The sequence below is a fragment of the Netta rufina genome (assembly GCF_964035555.1).
Source record: "Netta rufina genome assembly, chromosome: 4".
Classification (NCBI taxonomy): Eukaryota; Metazoa; Chordata; class Aves; order Anseriformes; family Anatidae; genus Netta; species Netta rufina.
Genome location: NC_140127.1, coordinates 5,030,279 through 5,054,210, shown reverse-complemented (window position 1 = coordinate 5,054,210; position 23,932 = coordinate 5,030,279). Strand labels below are relative to the sequence as shown.

At 37.6% G+C, this 23,932-nt stretch overlaps 1 protein-coding gene across 1 annotated transcript in view; it reads right to left on the bottom strand.

The window, feature by feature from the left end:
* Positions 1 to 23,932, bottom strand: part of COL25A1 (collagen type XXV alpha 1 chain) — a 297,785-nt gene that overhangs the window by 132,346 nt on the left and 141,507 nt on the right. Inside the window, exons 3-4 of the mRNA XM_084285919.1 lie at positions 13,246 to 13,290; positions 11,131 to 11,138 (exon numbers count right to left, since the gene is read on the bottom strand). Coding sequence (XP_084142045.1) covers positions 11,131 to 11,138; positions 13,246 to 13,290 — 53 coding nt within the window. The remainder of the gene's footprint in view (positions 1 to 11,130; positions 11,139 to 13,245; positions 13,291 to 23,932) is intronic.

Below are 23,932 nucleotides of genomic sequence, written 5' to 3'. Positions count from 1 at the left end.
GCATTTCCTTCACACCTGCAATTTGTCTTCTGTGTTTTTCTCTGCAAGGTCCCAAATCCACTTTGCTCTCACATTTATTTCTGTGATTGCTTGTCAGGTAAGTGCTATTCAACATGAACAAAAGTAGAATAATCTATCCTTATCATTGCAACTAAGATAAGCAATCAATCTGGTAAAAAGAGGAACTGTTACATAAAGAATAGTATGGCTTTTTATCAATTTCCAATTTTTTCCTGGTTTTACTTCATTTGCTAAGAATTCCAGCCTCATCAACCATAAGTAAACAGCAGTCTATTGTAGTACAAATACCACATAAAAGGAGCAGATTTCTACATTAAAAACTTAATATTACTTTCAGCTGATGAGTGCTCATGTACATATGGTTGTTTTTCAGTATGCTCCTTCTGTGAGGCAAAGGGTTAAATTCCTCTCACTTATCATGGGAATAGCTGCTATGAATTTGTACCAAATAAACCTAAAGTGCTCTTAACTCAATAATTTTCTTCTAGATTCAGTACTTTGTAGATCTTAATATTAGTAAAAATAATGTTAATTGTTTTACCTTAAGCCAATGAAGAACAAAAAAAAAAGGAAAAAAAAATAAAAAGAAGAAGAAAAGAAAAATCCACCACCATTTTGTGAGGGTGATTTATTATCTGTATCCTACAGTCACAGAAAAAAACTTCCAATAGACATTCCATACTGCTTGTATAAATCTTTCCTACCAGAGAAGCATGTTTGCTTTCAGAAATGTAACTGCTTTAACTAATCTTGAGTTTGGTATGCACACACATAGCTGAGAACTCATCTTTTCAAGCAGGAAAACAAAGGCAGTCCATACAACACTCTAGTATTTCTCTTGTGGTGCAGGAGGCAAAGTGTGCATTAAACACGCCCATACCAACAGATCCCTTGGACTAGAGAAGTACTTTAAGGCTTTGTTCTACCACCTAACTTCTAACATTAAAAAAGAAGCATGAAAACATGGGGCTGAGATCCTATTATCATGACAAATGTTGGCCCAAACTATTTTTGGTGAAATCACTGGATGATGCTAAGCAGTGTGTGGCCCACTGCAGGTATGTGAAAAAACCTTTTGGTTCCTAATGGGGAGAAAGCTCCTCACTCGGCTTTTTGAGGACAAACAGCTCAGGTGCCTGTCTGCTCCAGATGTTCCCTGCTTGTGGGGCCTCTGTCATAAAGAGGACCTCAAACCTGGCTGCAGAGGGAAGCAGGTGTGCAACCAGGCTTTGAGAGAGCACTTCCACCGCACATTTTCTGGAAATCTGGGAATAAAACCATCTAGACTAGTGACTTAGGAACAAGGTTCTTCAAAGAAATATTACAGCCCTTGGCCTCAATTAGGATTGAAAATGCACAAACTCCCCCATAAGCATATTCATCTGGGAGCTATATGGGTAGTAAAGTGATAGATATTTTTCAGCTATATTAGAGGGCCAAATGAAAGATCCAGTGTTAAGGAAAGTCACGTGTCATATTTGCAACTCTGCTTCAAGATAAATGAACTGTTGACTTAAGAATCTTATGACAGTTTTGGATTTCTTTTCTAGAACTAAGCAGTAATTAAATACAGAATCTCTACTGTGATTTTACATTTCCTTTGAATCTCAAAACTTGTGAGAAACTAGACAGTTCAGGCAAATTGCAAGAGGCACCTTTAACTATTACTGGTTATTCCCCGTCTATCTGCATGCGATTGTCACAAATACAATTTGAGAAATGAGGCCCAGAGCTACAATATCTATCCATGCATATGCTGGGAAAACATTTGGAATGCATAATTTTGCTCAAAGGTAGTTTGTTCCATAAGTAAAGCTATTTCCATTACACTGGAGATTTGCAATGTGTGTTGCAAGGAAATGACTGGGAAATTTCAAGCAGGATTCCCAATGAAAGGCAAGAATGAATGATCTTAGGTACAGTTCAAGCATTATGTCTGCCAAAGCATGGACATGAAAAATCCTAACTACAGCTTTCTGCATGCCACCTGCTTAGCTGCTAAACTGAAGCTAGTGGAGTAGACTAAAGAGATCAGAAATATATCTTTACTGACAAATAAATGACAGACCAGTTTAATTCCTTCCCCTATTTATACAATCTTAATTACGAAAGTGAGGTTTAATTTAAAGCCATGAAAGAAAATATCGAAAAAAGGCATTTAATTGTTAAATTACACCTATCTATCTGCCATCAGCTATAAACCTTAATTTACCTGATAGATATACGGGGTTGTATCATTTAGAACTGACATTAGCTGTGAACATAAACTCTAAAATGATTCACAAAAACCTACAATATACTAGTGTTATGCTCGATTCATGTTGACATCTACAAAATGCCATGAAGAGCTGTGGGTTTTTAAAAATTTTAGTTCTCTGTGCATGCATCTGAGACAGAGATTCTTGGAGAATCCAGCATGTAGTAACAATTGTCCATATTAGTAATGACGCATCAATAAATCTATGATCATGTTATTTTATTCTATTAATTTTTACAACCTTATTTATAATGTTATGTAGAAAATATTTTAGAAACTAATCTAAACCAGAACCCACTATGTATGCAGGCATTTATTGCAGACCAAATCATTTTCTAAAGTCATCACATGAAGTTTCTATTTTGGTTCACCTATGTCACCTCTCTTTTTGGAACTACAAATGAGGGAAAGCACAGAAACCTCCTCCTTTTTTTTTTTGTTTTGTTTTTCATTGTTGGCTTTCCCACGAGTCAGTAGTTACTCAGTGATCACAGTAACCAGTATAGAATAACCTGGGTCACTTTGCCTCCTCTAGTAAGCTGCTGGAATAAACACTGCATTTCATTATTTATGCACTAAGCATTAGATGGATGTTACAGATGAAAGGATTCAGCCCATGGTTCGTCCAAAATGGCAATCAGGCTGCAACAAGCTAATAAACATGTGTTGATGTGTAGCTTCAATCATCTGTGACACAATTAATAGAAACTGTGACTTTAAAATATCTCAGACCTTTCTGTTCAAAGAAATTGTAATATTATCTCATATTAGTGCAAAAAATCAGCATATAAACTGATGAATTGTATTATACATGTATATGATTCATAGATTCAAAGGTCATAAAAGACATTATTGGTATTAACATGACCTCATTAGAAAGGCTACAGTTACTATGCAGACAGCCATGTGAATTTAGACAGTTCCAAAGTTAGTAAGCAAAACTGGGCATTTACTACATCCTCTCTGCAGTATTTTTCTAAAAAAAAAAAAGAATAATAATAATAAAAATAACAAATGCTTACAGCATGCCACACAGCACAGAATACTCATCATTAACCTGCTTCACAGCAAATGTCTGTTGTGCCTGTTTAAACTGAAGAGTATTTGGGGAAACATTATAACCGTTGCTAGGGTATTGCATTGTTGAGAAAATCTGATTCACTGCGTTATGACTGTTATGAAGATTTTTGAGGTGCCATAGAAGTTTTTTAGGAACAGTCAAGTTGACACAACTTGCCACTGTAGGTCTATTAACAGATACTACAGAATGGCAACAACTGCAAGCAGGAATGGTCTAACCCACTTTTTTTTCCCCAGGGTTGACTTTATCCCACACATATCTGAACATTAATGGTGCCAGAATGTAATTTTTGAGACTACAGCTTAAAAACTGCAGTTATGACCATACCTATGATTCGTTATCAAGGTAAAGTTTGTACTCAGATAACCTTTGCTCAGGGCTCACATCATATACCAGAGGTATGGCTTGAAAAAGGCCACACTGGTATGCTGCAATAGCTACCATTGAGTGTTGAACTTGACAGATGGATCCATGGAAAAGGCTGAAAGCTTCCTTCACCTACAGCCACAGAAAACTGGCTTATCTCCATGCATTGGAAGGGAACTGAATGTTGAATCTCCCCAGCCCCAACTCTTGGGGTTCGTGGCCTGATTGTAATAGAGAAACCTAGCTCCTCTTACAAGCTTCTGTGGCAGAGTTGTGGCAGTTGTGTATGGCCTACAAAGAAAACTAGGGACTGGCTGCGATGTTGGTATTACACTTGAGATGGACCAAAGTATGTTTTTGGATGTTCAAAGTTTGGTCGCTACTGAATGGCTCAAATTCAGAGTTTTGATGAGCACAGCAAGAAAATTTAGAGTTCTGATCTGCTGTAATGAATATATTAATGGAATGTGGTTATGAGAAAGAAGAAAAAGAGCTCTAAGGAATTAGTTGATACTTATTAATTTATACTGAGTAGTCACTCATTTTCTGGTGAATCTAAAGCACTGGCACCAGCTGGCTACTTTTTGGAACAACACTTTTTTGGGCAAGGAGTGAGTGCATGGCTCTTTATTAGAAATTGGAAAACCCAGCAACCTTCAGAAATGGACAGCTGACCATCTGTACCTTTCTGAAGGAAGCAAAGCATTCCCTGAACTCAGAACAAGCAGGCAGATGGGTCAACTGAAAATTTCATGATTTCCAAGTCAATCACTACTGTCAAGACTAAAAAAGAAGGATAAATTACACAGAATTGAGAACACATAAAATCACTGAGTACAAAGAAACTTCTCAGATTCCAGATGTTTTGAATTTTCTATGTGTTTAAAAAATAAAAAAGTCTTCTGAAACCCAAAATAGTTATAAATATTTATCTACCAAACCTGAAATTTATTGCAAAAGTTTTGCTGGTATATGCTTTTAAGACCTTATTTTGGTCAAATGCCAAAAATAAAAGGTGGTCTACAAAGACACCTGTTGAGAAAAAGAAATGCTGTAAAAGAGAGACAGAAGCTTCTGTAGGATCACCAGGTCAAATCCTCAGGGGAAGGTCAGGAACTGACAAAGCAGATACTTGAGCTGAGACATTTATATTGCACTGCAACTGAAAAAGAAGAGCCCTGACCAGCTACTGGAAATACCACAGCTGTTGTAGAGATGCTTAAGACTTCCATAGGCTGAGCTTAATCACAGCTGAAAAATTCTCAGATTTCTTCTCTTTGATTCTTTCAGTTATGTTCATTTTACTGCAATGCCAGAGCTGTAGAGCTGCCAGAATACTGGAGTTTTAAAAACTTGCTTTTGGGTGAAATTGACTTTATATACCATATGTTTTATTTACACTAAAAAATAACAGAATAAAGGCTACTAGATAAACCTGAACTGACACAAAAAGCCCGGCCAACTCATACCACTTTGTTTTTGATAGACTTCCACGTTAAATCTGTTAAATGAGAGAAAATAAGTCTTGACATAGAAGTCTTCTTTTGTTTGTCTCTTTAGCAATGCTAATAAAGAAGAAAGAAACTGGAAAAGCAGCCATCTGACAGAACACCCTGATTAGAAAACTTCATGCATCAATTGTACATTACTTCTTGTGCTAGGAAAAAAAAAATACTATCAGCGTGTCTATTTGGTTTGGCTTTATGCTTTTTAAAAATAAACAGGTGGAAGACCATATATTATATTATATATATTATAGTTATAATATAATATATTACATATATTATAGTTATTTGATGCAGGCAATACAAAAGAGCCCTCAAATGTAGCCTTGCCTTGTCACTGCTCAGAACAGAAAGAATGAAAGCTCAATGCTTTGCCCTTCACATAGGTGCTCTTCCCAAGCTGTCCAGGAAATTTATTATATATAATTACACTAGAGTTTCATAATATGACAGCAAGAATGGAGGAAGGAAGAAGAAAGGGCTCGTGCTACACCACCTTTACTGCACATGTGCCTACACAGCCTCAGTCTCTCTCTACCTGGAAAAGCAGCAGAAACAATGAAATAAGAAGTACTGACCAAGACAGAGAAATACAGCAAAACAATAAAGCACATTTTTCCAATTTCACACAACAGCAGTTTTCACATTCTTCCATACAAAGAATATTTCTTCATACTCAAACCCATTTACAACCCTTCTCTTTTTTTCCTGGAGCATTCTTTGTCTTTACTACCATTGGAACAGGAGTCAGAGACTTCTAACAGCAATCTGAAGTTCTCTACAGATCATGATACTGCTTGTCTTATGGTATATTGAGACACTATCTTGACAGGTACAAAACTCAGATGCATGATGTTTAAGGCATTTTCTGCTACTAAAGTCAACAAAGATAGAGAAAATGGGAATTAATACAAAGCACACAGTCACATGGAGCAGACAAAACTCTCCACAGGTCCTAAAGTTTTGTAAGTGCATCAGCTGCTCTGCAGCCTGTTATCATGGAAAGATGTAGGAGAAATTTCACCGACCCTTTCTTTTATGAAGCAATTCTATGAGTACTGTCATATTCTGACACTTCATTCTGAAATCTGAAGATAATGCATCTGTACCACAATGCAGCAATGTTGAGGATGATTTACTTGGATATTTAATCTGAAATTCAACTTGGGAGAAGAAGTAGGAAAAATTTTCTCAGTCCACTTCAATTTTTCAGTGGAAGAAAAGTAACTTCTACTCACCCAACCAGCTCAAAAGATTCTTTTTCCCACACCACAGGGTTTGTGTATTTAGTCTCTTTACTCCAATCCCAAACAGCTAGATTATTTTATTATTATTATCACAAGTTCCATCATTATTATTTCTCAAGTGAGATTGTCTGCAACAACACTGCAAAAAATGCCCATGTTCTTATTCTTATATTTACACATTTTTCTAGTTCTCTTTTACTTAAGAAGTTATGATAGTTTATTTCAACTTTAAACAGAAGTAGAAAGAGTTAAAACTCTGCATTTGATCACTCTATTTGTTATACAAAGCTCTTAACAAGGATAAAAGGAGCCATAGCACTATACAGCTTTTATAGTTTTGGTGGAGCCTTACATAATAACTAATTAATTATGGTCTTATAAACCCCTTGATAACTGTGTTACACATTAGCAGTAAGTCCAGCTTATGTTCTTGACTTTTGATACCATGTCTTCCCAGGAACTTGGATTTCTCACTGGAATTCCTTTCACTGTTATTGTTAGTATGTATTAAGCTACCTTCAGAATTAGAATGAATGAAGACACTGAAAACTTAAGTCTTGGAGAAAACAGCTGCTAGGTTTTGTGAGATTGCAGTGATATCTTTTTAACTACTGAGCAGAGAGCTTTTTCAGTTTACATGTGGCAAATATACCTCACTATCCTCACAGAATACCCTAGAAAATCTAATAAAGATTAAAACAGTAAAGTTTCAACAGGAGTTAAATAGGACTCTAGAGAAATAACTTTAAACTCTAATAGCCTTTTCATAGAGGTCTAAAGACTGTACAAGTACTTTTAAAAAGCATCACACTTGCTGTTACATATTTCCCATTTAAAGCAGGATGACATGGCTGCAACTGAAAAGGTCTGAACAGCCAGTCAAGGACAATGAGAAGAAGCTAAGCCAAATTCTATTTCCAGGCATTTTCAAGCAGGAAGAAGTAGCGTTCGATAAGTGCTAAGCACTACCAAAGGTACACATTTGCATGTGCACGCATAGATAGCTGTATGCATGCAGAGAAATACATTCACACTGAAGTTTGCCCATAACAATGTCACTTTTAGAATCAGCAATTTCAGTAACACTGCTTTCAAGTGCCTTTATTGTCTTCAGATCCCACAGCAAACCTCTCCAAGAAAACAGCTGGACCATGGACAAAGCACTGGGCCTTCAGGCTTTGAAGGAAATAATATTTTCAGGCTGTCCTCGTGGAGCCTTCAAAACATGCATGAGTCCATCACTGATGCATTCACTCATTTTCTAAACTTGCCAAGATGTCTATGAGGCTTTCGTGCATTGCACAACATAACCTTCACCCTGTGCTTTAAGGTCATTAGCTGGAACACAGAATTCCAAAACTATTTAATTTCCATAGAAGCCGCAAAATAAGGGCTGGTCTGTTGTCACCATGGGTCTTTCTTCCTATAAATCCAAATCTCTGTATACAAAGTTCACAGCTAGATTATGAAAAAAGAAGTTTTTTCCGTAACACTTTTCACTCTGTCCTCCCAAATACACACACACTCATATTAAGCACTATAAGTGAAATTGGAATAAGCATTCTGAAACCTGATAATGGTTTCATTGCATACAAGCAGGTTTCTTACTACTAGTAATTAATTTCTCACCAGCTAATTTGCAACTACTCATAATACTAATGATATGCATTGGATGATATTTCATTGGTAATGTTTCTCAGTAAACTCTGCAATTACAGAAGGTGCCCTGAAAACAACATTCAAATTGTCTTCCACCTCCAGCTGTTCAAGGTAAGCAGTGTACATCTACCAACAGAAACATTTTTAATACTCACTAAAAATTTAATCTTTTGTCTGAAATATACAGGCAAATCAGTTTGGAATGGCCCTCCATGATATAGTATCAAGCACTTAAAGTAAGATCATTATCATACCTTACCAGTCACTATGTTCCACATATGTATTGTCTCTGAAATGAACCTGCTACCACATTTTGTCACGTGGTTTCTAATACACACCACACCAGGCACACAATTCTTTTCTTGAGTGAGACACAACATTCAGCCCTCCTGACTACTTGAATGAAATATATTGTTAACAGAATTTAGAAAGATGCATTATTTCATATATTACAATTTTCAGGCAACAAATCCCAAAGATATGAATGAAACTGACAGAAAAATGAAGTACATACATTATCATAAAATTACTCTGAGAGACTATGCAGCCAACTGCTAAGACCTCTGTAACAGCATTTTATTTTGATCAAAGTGCATCGAAGGAAGCAATCGAGAAACAGGACAATTGAAAGAAAGGACTCAGAGATTGCATATGCCAGCTGAACAGCTTTCTAGTATGGCAAATTGAGATGCAGTATACTGCTAAAGGATTATATATATTTTTTAATTATAGTGAAAAATTAATTTTGTATGCAAGAATGCAGAAAGTCAACACAAAATACGTACAATGTCAAACAAGCAGTGCATTGCATTTATGCACTGTAATCACTGAGATTCTTTTTAAAAATTTCTCAAAGATTTTGTTTTATTTTAAGGAAAGTCTTACGTTTTGTAGGCATCTGAGAAACAGGTAAAAGGTCATTTTGGCAATAATAAAGCAAAACCAAAAAACAGAAACATATTTTTGGAGTAATATAAGCTATCGTAAATATATGATGAATTACCGGATAGCCATTTCGCCCTGGTAGACCCTGGTTGAATGAGATGAAATGGTATGACACACATTAACAACACAGTCATGACATATGACATAACAAGCATGCAGAGTACATTACTGGCAAATTAAAAAGTGCACATCCATATTTTTTTTGATATGTGATGATATTTCAAGCCAACAGATGAAATCGGTACTACATGGTGAAAAAGGGGGCTTTGACAATGGAAATCGTATGTTTTAAATTAAACATTCTAGTTAAGAAGCTAATGACTACTTCTGATGCTCAATGACATTGCCTTTGCTATGAAGAGATCACCCCTATAGACTAAAGGGCAACATGTGGTTAAAGAAAAAAAAGATTTAGTGCTTAGGCAGTAAGGTCATAAATACATATGCTACTGCTAGATCATAGGTGCCAAAGAAGAAATTTGAGAATGCTATAGCAGAGCATAAAAAAATTGAAAGCCCCAGCCTTTGACTAGTCCCACACATGATACTCAGTAGTCATGTACCAGGAAAATAAACAGAGCACTGCAGTACCATTTGAAAATACAGCATGCATCTAAACTCTATGGAATACTGTGTGGGATATACAAATATTTGCTATTTTAAATGAAAAGGATTACCACAGCATTCCAGGTGAAAACAAGAATTGAGTTTGCAACAGTTGCTCCTAGCCACACTGTGTCTATGAGATTCAAGAAGTGAATTAGCAACAGAAACTACATTTTAAAATGCCTTGAAGCAACTTAAAACTTTACTGACTTTCAGCAAGATGAAGTACTGTAAGGCAGTTTTGTATATATAACTCGGAATTTTAAGTCAGACACTTTTAAAGAATAATTCAGCCTTCTGAGCTATTTCAGGTTTGTATTAATATTGTCATGAGCTAGACTTTTTTTTTAAGGGGACCTACAGAGTCAAAGACATTCATAATGAGCCACATAGTGAACTCTTGCTATGTTGTCTTGCTACAGGAAAACCACTTGCATCATGATTTATGGTTATTCTTTCTGTTTCACGGGAAGACTGAAAAAAAAAAAAAAAAAAAAAAAAAGTTGAGGAAGGCAATGTTTCTGTCAAATAGACTGCACTGTTATGCATTAAGCCTGGCTTTTCATTGATGGCTTGTTAAATGAACTTGCCACTATGAACTCCTGAGAACACGGTCAAAATCTTTCAAGGATAAGTATTATCACTGCTCAGTACATACAGCTTGCACTAAAATCAATAGGTCACAGCAGAAGTTCAGCATATCAATTCACTATTTTCAAGCTGACACTTTCATACCGTATGGTGAACATGGATGGCATGACAAATACCAAATGTTTGAGATTCATGTGTTTACTCCTTTTCTTCAAGTCTGACTTTTGAGCTACCCTGGGAATGTGCCACAAAACAAACAAACAAAACAAAAAGCTGAGAAACTGTTTTCTTACCAACAAGAGCAGCACGAAAGTCAACCAAGTTACTAAATGGAGCAGTCTTATTTAATATTCGTTTTGCACAAGGACTTACTGGCCTCAGTAACAATTTCACCACAATGAGCCTGTCAGCCCATGTACCTCTGAAGAGCAAGAAGTCTTTACCCCAAGAGTTTGTGACAACTGCAGAGGAAGTTGCTACCCAGTACAAGGCAGAATAACTGAGTCTGGACTTCAGACAACACACTCGCACATTTTTATCCTGTAGCAAAATATTTTTTCCCAAGTTATAAGCAAAACGAGCATAATGTACTTACATGGAATTGTGGTCCAAACTGCTATCTGGAGCGCTGAATGTAAAGCTTTATAGTTTTAGAGACATTTTTCTTAAGGAACTTTCTGACTAAATTATTCGGTTCCAAAATAATTAGTAAGTGTTTATGCTGTGTAAGTATAAATATCAAAATTCCCTCTTGATGATACATGATCAGTTTATCGTGGTGATAACAAAACAGGATCTAACATAGATTTCTCCCTGATTCTGGAAGAACCAACAATGTATCACTGTACTTACAGGAGGTCCTGTGGAGGGGGTAAGGGGGAAAGAGAGGGGGGAAAAAAAGACAAAAAAAAATAAACCGTAAGCTTATGAAGTTTTTAAAGAAAGACACATATAAATAAATCCAAACACAAGGCCTCAGGATTGTAAGCAAACAATGCTGCTAATACACTGTACACATTTTCCCATTCAAGTCCCTTTTGGTTTGGTTGGGCTTTGCAACTTGTAAATACAGCTACTGCTCAAATGCATGCTCTTACCTTACCAAGGAAGCAAATTCTTCAGCTACGGTCATGCAATCTTATGCAAGTTGCTTCTCCATCCACTTCCATGCAATTTCATGCCAGGCCAAAAATACCAGCCATGGACTCATGACTCATTTCATCAGACTCCACACAAAGCATATGTAACCACATCACTAGTTTCAGTTAGCCACACAGTTGGGCATTTCATCACAGCTTGGATGCAAAGTTGCACCAAGTACCCTTGGCATTTATCCTTGGCATCTAGTCAAGACATACGTGCACCAGCATCTTCCAGCCTTCCACTTTGCCTACAAGGGCAGGTTTCAGTGGCCACCTGACAGTGCTGAACTTTCTTTTCATCACCTTCCTTTCTCAAGGCACACATATAAAATGTTCCCTGTTAAAATGTCACACTTCATGAAGTGATATTTGCACATTTTTTCAATTATTTAGACTCAAAGTCTTTTGTATAGCAGTTCTTGGAAACATCATCAAAGGGCTACAAATCAAATCTACTATTTCAGTCTTATTAAGTTGAGCAGCTGCAGCTCCCAAATCAATGGCATTTCATTAGCTTTTATGCCTCTCTCTAATTTCTGAATAAAGTGAAGTGCAAAAGGAGTATAAAACCACAGCAGCTGTACTTGGAGATTGCTTTTAATATTGATAGCCTTTTGTTTTTAACAATGCAGTTTTATTGTCCTGTAACTAAGGCAATTTCTTTATACTGGTAAATATTCTTAAATGGCATTTTAAATTGCAGGTCTGTTTTTAAACAAGAAAGATCAATTTCCTTTGTTAATAGTTTAATGTGTGTTTATTTGAGACATAAAATGAATCAACAAGCGTACTGCAAAGTAATTGCCAGGATCATCTGTAAGACAATCTTTAACCACAGAATTCCCTTCTGTAGTGCAGCACTTTTCTCTGAAGTAAATACTAATCCAACCTCGAATGGAAACATCAAGGTGATTTATAATAACCTTTGGCAGGGTTTGGTTTCAGTTTTGTGATGCAGGAAAATATGGAAATAGTTTTTAAGAGCCAGATAAATAAACATGTACAAGATTAAGGAGGGCTACATAATGATTTTACAGAGACCAAGCTGATTGGAAGAATTCCCTAACTGGCAAAACAGACAATATAGCCAAGGGGATTAGAAATGCTCGTTTTCTCCTGCATCAATTCTAGAAAATTCACCTTCACTGAAGACTCAGTCCTGAAACATAATCAACAGTTCCAATTCCCAGGAAGAGGCACTCAGCATCTCACAACGCTGTCTCAAATGAAATTTCAAGCTCTACGCCAACACTCAGATTTTATTTCTCAACAGCCAGCTCCCTGGTACAGGATAACAAACCACCAAAAGTTTTTCTTATTAACGTAACAACTAACTTGCTACTTGTTTCTAGTAAACAGCAATTTCTCTCACACTGAATACTCTATTTGTCACATTATTTCCCTGAACACTGACACTCTTAACATACTTCTTTCCTTCTCAAACTGTTTGTCTCAAACCAAGCAGGCATGATGCAATTCTGACTTACAGTATCCCCCCAGCTGCTGACTAACATGGAGTTACTCTGATTTGTGCAAGACTTAGACGACACGGAAATGGTTTGACAAGTACCGGTAATGTTGCCAATGGCACCACGTCAAACATTATTAAGTGTGACTACAAAGTAATGACACTCAAAACCAGATAACTATCTGGAAGGCCAACAGGTATATGCCAAGGGTCACAAATTTTTATAAGAGAAGCTTCAGAACCCTCTTTCAGAGCACACAAGCAATAAAAATAAAGATGAAGGCATGCTGGGTATGCATCCTCCCAAAACCACACAGACATCAAACAGCAATGGATCATACGAAAGTGAAAACTTACCAGTCTCTCCTCTTCTGCCCCGCTTACCTCTTTTCCCTGGAGGACCTAAAAAGAAGATGGTGTGTTGTAACTTTCTTTCTTGAAATTACAACATGTAGAATATTGTTTGTGCTTGGATGTAAAGCTTTAAACAGATTCATTACACATGTGGTGCTCATGAATGTGTGTACAAGGCAGTCAGCGAAAGGTCCAGAGACTTGGCTGAGCAAGGGCAACAGATTACCAGAGTAACATTCAGGAAATTGAAGATAAAATGGAGAACTACATCACCCACTACAGGCTCTCAGAAAAAATATCTGGGAGAAGCTGTAGAGGTCACCCCGTTCGTTCTTCTTTCTCAAGGCAAAAGTCAACTACATCAAAAATATTACTGCGACTTCCACAGGCATTTTCCCCCTAGTATTTCACTGTTCTGATGACAAGAACGTTTTTCTTTATGTTCGACTTGCTGCACAGAATTATATCAATTCTTCTGCTGTCCACCAGGGACCCCAGCGAAGAAATGATTCCTTTCCACAAAAACAAAGCAACATAAACCAACACCAAAGTCTTTGTATTCATTTGAATCACTATACCATTCCATCAATCTTCTTAAACCTATCTTATCACAGAGCATTAAATTTCATTTAGTTATTAAGCAAAATTGGCATGTATTTATTTATAAGAGCACTTCCTCTGGAAAAAAGCATCCAGCCTTTACTTGAAAACACCAAAGAACGATGAAGAAACCATCACCTGGCTCCCCACCCCTCAAACACTAACATTGTATTTGTCGTTAGACATGCTTGTCTAAGATGCTCTGCTTCCAGTTTATAATATCTGTTTGCCTTAACACACCAGCTTGGTCCTTGTTTGGTTTTTGCTAAGGAATCCTTTATTAGTCATACTCCTTTTTCCACAAATATTTACATACTACAGTCAGTCTTCTGCAGCCTCTAAAGAAAAATAAAATATTTTTTGTCCCTCATTTCTGCACTTGTCTTCAGACTGCAGCATCCCTAAACTGTAGGCATGAGTAGCACATTCTTCCTTTCTTCTTGGTGTCCCTGACACACTGCTCCTGGAAGCGCAAGGAAAGCACACTTTCACTTCTCCTCATACAACTAGGAAGAAAGGCAACTTGTAAATACAAGGGGGGGGGTTGAAACAGGACTGAAATACTGCTGATACCATTTCACAGCCACAGGTGAGAACCTCAAACCTACAAGAGAGGCAAGCACATGGGCAACTTTCCAAAAGCAACAAAGTATGCGGGAGCACAGGTACCGCTGCTGTGGCTGTCATGCAGGTTGCAATAGAAATTAGGTGCACACGTGGGCTTGTGCAAATAATTAAGGTATAGTCACAGTAGTTAGAATATTTTACAAATCATTTGAACCATCATCCCCTTTATTTTAAATGCACATGAATTCTAAACCTCTCCCATTAATATATATTGCAAAGTAATCTGGTTTAAAAGACAAAGATGCTGAAAATATACTTGACTGATTAGTTTGCCAGGGAAATAAAAGGATAGTTGTTAAAACAAAGAAAACAACAACAAAAACACAAAGAAGAGGAGCAGCTCTTACATTGAAAGTAGAGAGGTTTGCTCCTATCAGAACATTATGTCTCACTAAAATACTTTTTTCTTGTTCTAACAACTACAGTGCTTGCATAATGTAATAAAAGCTTACAGCAACAACATTATAGAAAACAGGAACAGCATGGGATATTCATTATCATCAGCATACCAACCAGATGAGAATATTTTGCTATTACACGATGGAAAAACAGGAAAAAAATATTGTTTCATTGTAGAGAACCTGTACCTTGCTCCTGAAAGTCTCTGGTCTCTGCAAGAGATCTGTATGGAAATGTCTTGCACAGATAACAACCTGTTTCACGTAATAAGTTTCCACACACATTTTTTTTCAACACTTTTTCCAATTCTTAACACTGAAACACGTCCCTGCACAGCAGGAGGTTTCCCTGGCTGCCCCTAAACTGATGAACACAGGCTGGTCACGCACATGGACAAGCAGGACAAAACAACAAGGTTCTTGCCCTGATAATAACCTTTTTATCTTGATGTCTTTCAGCATATAACAACAAATATTCTCAACCTGTTTTGCAGAATACTATTTCAGCAAAGCTTAGCCATGCTCTAGGTGTGCATTTACACACACATGCATGTCTACTACTGAGTTCTTCCCTGAGAAAACAACAGAACTTGAAAACTACAAAACTTCAGCTGCGGACCAGCACAGGGCACTGGAGCCCCAAACAGAAAACCACGTGGGTAACCTCAAGCTCTGGACTTCAGGAAGAAAGGAGGGAGCTTCATCCAGAAAACCAGATTTCTGTAGAGCATTCAAGTTCAGTAGCTGAGAACATTGATGGCTAAGGGACTCTACCTCTGACACCAAGTGCCGATCCTTTCTAAGCCATTATGTCAAGATGACTAGACTCGGATGTGTGCAAACGTTAATCACCAGAAAAACACTTCTTCCTGTATTCCCAAAGTAGCCAACAGCACTGAAGCTAAGAAAATCACTCTGGATTTACAGGCACATCCATGAGCTCACTGCACGGCCCCTGACCTCCAGCTCTTCAGGCCAGCCGTACTTGGCAGCTCCTGAGCGACATGAGGCACTTCCCCCTCTCCTGAAAAGCTTTTCTGTTTTTTATTCCTGCACTGTGCAGGGCTCTGTCAAGGCAGAAGCCTTTGTAAACCTTTCAGAAATTGTGAAATGAGAGGTGGATCTTGCCAACTTTTACTGGGTTTGGGGGGCCATTTGAGGAAATAATTTCTCTATATTTATTTTTACCAGTACAGAACGTTTTTTAAGCATTTCATCACAGATGGTTCCAGTTCACAGAAACAGCAATGCTGACATTTAAGGCCATCACTAGATGACCTACTACTTCAGAAAGTACACGAGCTTTCATCTTTTCCTGAACAGGCTGCTTTCTAAATCTTAACTGCAAACATCATCTGTTGCTCCAAGAGTTTCCACTTATCAAAACCCGGGGTATTTTGCTATAAATATTAATTTTCCATCTGTCTAGAGTTTTATAACTTTGCAGTAATTGGAGGCTTTGGTGCTCGCTGGGGCAGCAGACGCAGTGAATAAAGTTGTACCAAGCACAATCTCGTTTTACAAGTCCACACATTTTTACAGCTTGCGCAAGATATACAACCTACCATGTAAATGTTCTGAACCTTCTCACCCAAGATAAAAACCTCTCTAGAATATTACCAGAAGTGTCTGTGCTGAACTAAATTTAATCCAGAGTATTTAAGTAGTAGTTTGTGCAAACATATTTTCATATTAAGAAAAAAAAAAAAAAAAAAAAGCTTTCAAAAGAAAAACAAAGGTCGAATCTCAGTGGAGTGAGCTGACTTAATAAAGATTAATAATCCTGAGCAATAGGCAAAAGCTAGTTTATAGTAGCAAAGTTTGCCAATACATAGTTTTCTTAAACTCACTAGATTTACTTATAGGGAGTAAAAGAAAAATGCCCAGGGATCAGCTGGTTTTCAATTTTAAATTAGTTAAGCTTCACAATACTAGAAGTTTTTTTTATTCTTCCAAAAACATTTATGAATTTAATTTTTATGAACAGAAAGTTTAGAAATTATTTTTCCTTCAAAATCAAAAATCAATGCAATCTCTATAAAGAGAATTTTGAAAATTCTTCAATTCTTCAAATTAAATTTGAAAGAAATTAGGGGATTTTTGTTTAAAAAAGCACCAGAGCCAGTGATTTATGAAATCTATCTTCTAAAGCGCTACATGTTAGCTACTCAAAATTTTGTCTATCTTACCTTATCGACTCACAATGAACTGTTTAAAAACAAAACAACAACAACAAAAAATTAGACTTTGGCACTTTATATTTTAACTGAAACATAAGCAATAAATGTACCAAGTCAATATTAAAGCTGTAGCAAACAATTCTTCCTCACCTCCTTGAACTCATCGAATTAAACAAAAAATTCCTCTCAATGGTCAGTAGAAGTAGCTGTCAGAAAACTACCAATGTTGTACTTCTGAAGAGACCATAGGACAGGAAGAATAATGTAATTGTTCTCAGGTTTACTGAGACATTTTCAAAAATATAAAGTACAACTATGGTGACATTCATGTCCTGTTAACAGGTTTTCTCATCTTTGCAGTCCGAATTCCCAGATTACAGCAATCCAAGTCAGTAGTGATTGGCACAGACAGATGATTGTCAAATTATTACTTTGGTCTTGGAGGGGCTGCCTCAACGGGAGTTTTCCCTTTTTAATGGTTTGTGCTCTATGTGCACAGGAGTGCCAGAGGTCTACAGTGGTTCTACTATTTTTATGTTGCTGTATGAGTGATAGTTTTTACCGGAGGAAAGCACAGTATAACTGCACGTACTCCGTGACATACCTTGCCATATATCAAGGTCACATAGATCAACCACACCAGCTAAGAAATTTTGGAAACAGGAACAGATAACATACAGCTTGCCTACATCAAGCTTTGTCTCTATAATTCTCCTGATCTGAAAAAGAATAATCCTATACTGCGGAGATATCTTCAATAATAGAAGTTATGCTATATCAGTCGAGTCCTTCAAAGAAAACCTATAAATTTGTCTATAGAACTATGGGTAGTATAAAAACATTGTTGCACTAACACCGCCTTCATTCTCTCACTTATTATCTATTTACAGCAAAGAAATCCAGCATAAACAAAGCAGCAGAGACTAAAGAGAAAAAAGATTCAGTGGACGAGACCTGCATTTCCTTAATAAGTACCTGCCAGGTATAACAAAACGTCTTGCCATTCAGTCATCAGCTAATCTGGAAGTCAAGCTCATCCTAATTATGCAGGGAAGTACACTGACATTATCAAAGGAAAAGGATTTGGCCATCTCAGGTGATACCAAACTAACAGGTACTCACTGACAGTGCAAGTATGAGCTCCTACACCAAATCAGTGCACCAGCCGACAGATACCAAAGGAGTTCAAAATCCTGTTCCCTGTGTTACTGATGCTCTGGACATTGCTCACACATCTCCTGACATACACGTAGTTAAAGATAATGAGCATTCCATGTGTACAGGAAAATATGTTCCTGGCTATTTCAAAGGACATCTATTTTGCATGTATTTTACAGCAACATGAGAACTTGGCTGTCAAGTCAAGTCAGGAAAAAAAAAATAAAATGGCCCAATTACATTTTCAGTGTAAATCCTGAGCAACTTTGCTGACATTAGTAAAATTACTTCAGTATCATTAGGCCTGAGACTACAAACCTTGCTGCAATCATGTGTTTATAATATCTAGAAGCCAACCAATCCACTCCTTGTAGTCCAACTGCAACACTGGCAAAATGACAGCTGGTGGTTGCGTTTCTCCCTCTCTTACCCTTGTTGCTCACATCCTGCCACTTGAACAGTTTTGGGCTACAGCAAACAGGACTGTGGCATCCCCACCAGCTGAGCTCTCCTCCAACAGATACCTGGGCAACATGAGTTTTGACAGAGACATTCGCAGCCCTTCCTCACAGCACTGCCATCAATTCCAGCCTAACTAGGGAAGAATGGGGAGGATTTCAATCTCATGAGCATGGTCTTACTCACAAACACTGCATGGATCTGTTCCAGCCTACTTCATTGGCCTTTTTGCTCTTCCCTTTTTTCTCAGCTTTTTGAGCTCATGTAACATTTGGACTCTTCTTTCCTGCCACTCCGCATAACCATCCCACCTGCCGCGTCCATCTTCTGCTTTGTACCTCAGCCTGTCTGGGACAGCCTGCCCAAATTTCCTACCTCATAAAATCATCTGTTCCCTTTCAGCCTCAGCTGGATAAATAGCATTCATTGTTTCACACACAGTACATCTTCTTTTTGGCTCACCATGAAACATCAGTGCATTGCAGGGCTTGGATAGGTGTCAGACACTATTACACAACTTGGCTGAGGAGATGCCAAAATCAGTCTATCTGATCCACAGCAGAGAAATCTGACCTCTCTAGGTCAGATTATTATTATTATTTTTTAACCACTTAGAGGTGTCTAGCCTAGCATTGTTTTGCTAGTATCAGACACTACTGAGAGAGCTGAAAGGATCCCATGACCACCACCTGCAAGATAGCCAGAACCGAACATACACATATACATTTCCTCTTTCTTTCTCTGGTAGTTAAACACGTTTGAAGCACGAAAAGTAACGTTCCTTCCAAAAACTCTGTCATCATTCAGTATTATCATTCTGAACCAATTTTATAACCATAGCAATGTCTACTGTTTTTTTTTCCCCCTAACCTTTTAAAATCATTGGTCCAAGAAACCATGTGTGACACTAAATCACCATGTATAACCTACTTTAAGTATTCTCACCAACAATATTTACTTTCTTCTAAAATCACAGACATCTTCAACATTATGAGACTAAGATACATACTATCCAGCTTCTTGAGGTTGTTTTGCTATTTAACAAATTTTTATATTCTCTTATTTGTTTTACTCTTTGTAAGGTAGACAGACCGTATATTTTCAACACTTTCATTTGAAATGTCTCCATAACATAAACTATTCTTCTTATTACCTTTTACTAAGCTTCCTCTGATCCTTTAGCCAGTGTGTTAGCACAAGGCTGAAACACTTCATGCTTCAGCCCAAGCCCTGAGCTCTGACTTGAACACAGCTCCCGCAGGAGGAATGCTACTCCATAAGAGCTACTCTACACCAGAAGCTAGCAGCTGGAGATGAAAGGAGCCTGATGCTGTCTTTCTTGCAGAGACTGGCAAGGAGCACCTCCCAGTCCTCCTGTTCTCAAGCACTTCCCCAAGAGCAGGTCCTCTTTCTATAGAGCTGCCTGTGTGCAGAATTTGTTTGCAAAATTTCTCTAAGGATAGCTCAATTTAAATCTGCAAAGCTCATTCCATTTCATCTCACCACCTAACAATACACAGGCAAAAAAGGGAATCAAAGGAAAAAAATAATCTTAAGAGTTAATTTCTTCAATTATAAAGTAAAAGATAAGCATTTACAAACAAAATGCACATAAAATTCAGTTCTTGGCTACAGATAACCCCTGGACACCCTTTCTAGTTTTCTATCTACCCTAGAAGTTCAAAGATGCTTTCCTTCACTAGGAGCTGTGGAGAGGGCTCCCCAGCAGCCCTGCTTTTTGAGCACTCCCAAATCACCACCTAACTTCCATTTTGACCTCCCTCCACCCACACTCCTTACAGGTTTATATTTCAAACACAAGCATGCTTTCCCCACTTATTCCTACCCAGGCCCAGGCAGGTGGAGTGCCTGGAGTCAGCCATTCCCTCCCCAGCTCACCGGCTGTGGGGTAGGGGAAAGCTGCCTGTAGCTTTGCAAATGCTGCTGGTGTTGCTCCTTGGGGCAAGAGGCTTGAGTGCTTAAGGGATATTTCCTCTTTTAGTTGCACTGCTGACCACCAGCTCCCAGCCCAATCTGCAGATTGAACTCATTAATCACTACATAAAACCCCAGTTAACCTTAGCTTCTCTGAAAGCCATGATCTAAGGTGGGTTACCTACTTTCTGCAGGCATCACACGTGATCTTAATAATACAGGCAACAGATGTGAGAACATGTTGCTCTGCCTAAAAGCTTTCCTCACAACTAGTTTGCATTTTTATTCCCCCTCACCTTTTTTTTTTTTTTTTTTTTTTTTTAATTATTCTTGTTTTAATGCTCTACACAAGCGACTGGCATTCCAGCAGAAGTGGCACCATTATCCTACTGAACAGACCTCCGCTATCCTACTGAACAGTCCTACAGACTGTTTTGCATTATTCTGCATCCCCATGTGCTCTAACATGTTACCCCATCCTTTGCCACAGCTGTAGTTCTAGGAGTGTCATCAATGACCTATTCACAAATATAACACAAAGCTTTACTGAATCACAGGAGTCCTGTGCATGCATTTGTCCCAAAGTTTAATCACACTGACATTTTTTCTTTTCCATTCAGTAGGAGGAAGACTGAGGTAGGAGACATTGCTGCTTACAGGACCTCTTTTTAGGAAGATTTATCAATCCCTAAACTCTGCACCTTTCGCAGGTTACACCACCACCACCAAAGTGCTGTGGCAGAATATGTTTAGCTGATGGTAATTAAAATGCTGTCAAAGGTCGCCATGTATACTTATATGATAACTAACAAAATGATTCACCTCAGATCATGGCTTGTGTGTCCAGCCACAAGCTGGAATGATGATCTATCTTGCCAGAGAGTTTGAAATAGTTCGCAGTGGCCTGGGCTGGAACCGTTTGCTGATTTTTCAGACTAAACTTCAGTGGTGAGACCAGTAAACTATTTTAATGAACATATAACACTTCATGCACACATGGTCATCTTTGCAAACACAGAAATAGCTGCTATCACCTGGCTGACAAATATTGCTGAGGGACAGCTGAAGTATGTAGGGATAGCTATTCTATACCAGCAAGGCATGAAAGTCTTCTCATCATTTCAACTTGCCATTCCATTGTATTATTATCATGCCATATCAATAGTTGGCCCTATGATGCAAAAACCATTTGTTGGAGAGAGAAAAACTCTGAAGCTAAATTTCATTTAACTTTTTCAAGTATTAATGTAGATGAAATAAGGTATCAGAATTAAATTCTTTCCCCTCAGAATCTGAATTTCCGTTAGGAACAGATTTAGATACTTTCTGAGGACAGTACGGTTGTTTGACTATGAAGTACAAATGTAATTGTATAAAAGCAAAAGCTTCAGAATTAAGAGCTCCTAAAAACTAATCCTGCATCCATCTTCAGGAATACACTTCATATCTCAGCAACAGGAGTTCTACCATAGGAAAATGGCAAGCAATTATATCATGATAACATCAGAAAGTACAACCTTTCTCAAAAACAACGCTAAAACTTTGGCTATGTGGCACTTTCAATGCAATGCCAAGTCAGTGAATTAGATAGACCACAGCTGGAGGAAAATCCCTCTCAAGCACCCACCCACCCATTAGATGGCTCCTCCATACTAGTGGGAGATGCACCATGGGCTTGGCTTTGCTTTGGAGCAGTTGTGGTGAGCCACAGGGCTCACCTCAATGCACACATCAGCTGCGCTCAGCATTTGAAAATGATGGTTCTTCAGAGGCTAATCACTTTGTGAACTTGGAGCATCTTTTTTCCCCAAAAAAGACAATAGCAGAGGCAAATAAGAAGATTAAAAAAAGCAGCTGGGATATCTCAATCTTTCACTTCAAATTATGGCTACAAAGGCAAAGCTAGAATTTAATTTTTTGTTCTTAAACAGCTGGCTCTGTTTAAAAAAAAAAGAAACACCAATAGACTGTGGTTTATTTTTGGCAAAAAGATGCCTCTGAAAATTGAGTCTCACAATGGCAAGGGAGATGCAGTGCCAACAATGGTATGTCACCTCTCACAAACCCTTATCACCATCGATCATGTTATTTTCGCTGGCAGTAATGAAAGTAAAAGTACCTAAGGATCAATAATGGTAAGGGGGCAGATTACTCTAAAAGCTCATCATGGCTTGGGAGTTTTGCTACACCTTTAGTGAGTACCAGTTTAGATCAATATAAACATTTTTGAAAATCTCACATAAAGTGGTGTTTAAAAGTTACCACTTGAAATATCAAACAGTGATCTGAAACCAAAGTATGACATTCTGCTATCATTTTTTCACAGTACTGCTACCACACATACAGAAACAGTAATTTCTGGAACACAGAACCACATTTTTAAATAGATCTAACCCAAATTTTTAATCTGAAAGTACTAATAACACTGTCTTTAGCTTCATTAACAGGAGATAAAAAAATATCTTTTTATGTACTATGTATACGACATTGAAGATGTTACTGTATTACCATACATTTTCTATATATTTAATCTGCATTTGAAACAAACAGTGTAAATGTAAATTTCTTACCAAGAATATTTGTTCACAAGTCATATCTGAGCCAAATACACATTTAAGTGACTACATCACTTTCAGGTTTAAAGTCTCTTGTAAACCTGTAGTGGTCTACCTTAACTTATTTGCAAGCTACTAATTTTTTCCAGATTTTCTGGTCTTCCTTGTCAGCTCAAGAGCAAGCCTAAAATCCGAAGTATTGTCACAAACAAGTATTACTTCCACCAAATAATTTGTCGTATCAATTTAATTTGATTCTTAAAATTTTCTCCCGCTAAATCACTAAACAGGTTTTCTAGATTTTTAAAGATGTGGAAAAACAACAACATATTCAGTTAAAACCCTAAAATATAAATGAAACAAATATTTAATATCTTAAACTATCTCCACTTACATTGTGAAGTCCAGGTGTCTCCTCTTTCTACAGATTTGATCTGCATGCTTAACTTTTAAGCCATGATTGACAAGACTTTCGTGATTATGATGACAGATTAAAGTGTTCATTGAATTTAGAGGGTTTTTATTTCAGTTGTGACAGTAGTGCACTGGGAGACAATGAAATACAATACCAGAGGATTAAAGGCAGCACATAACTAGTCAGGCACTGGTACTGCAATCATCTTGGTCTAACCCACACATGTTGATCACCCATTTAAACTTAAAACCCTACCCTGAGCACAGCATATTCCTTTCAGTCTTACTCACGTGCCTCCTCTCATTTCTAATATAATAAATATATCATCTGACGAGGAGCTTAGTGACAGCTGCAGAAGTTAGT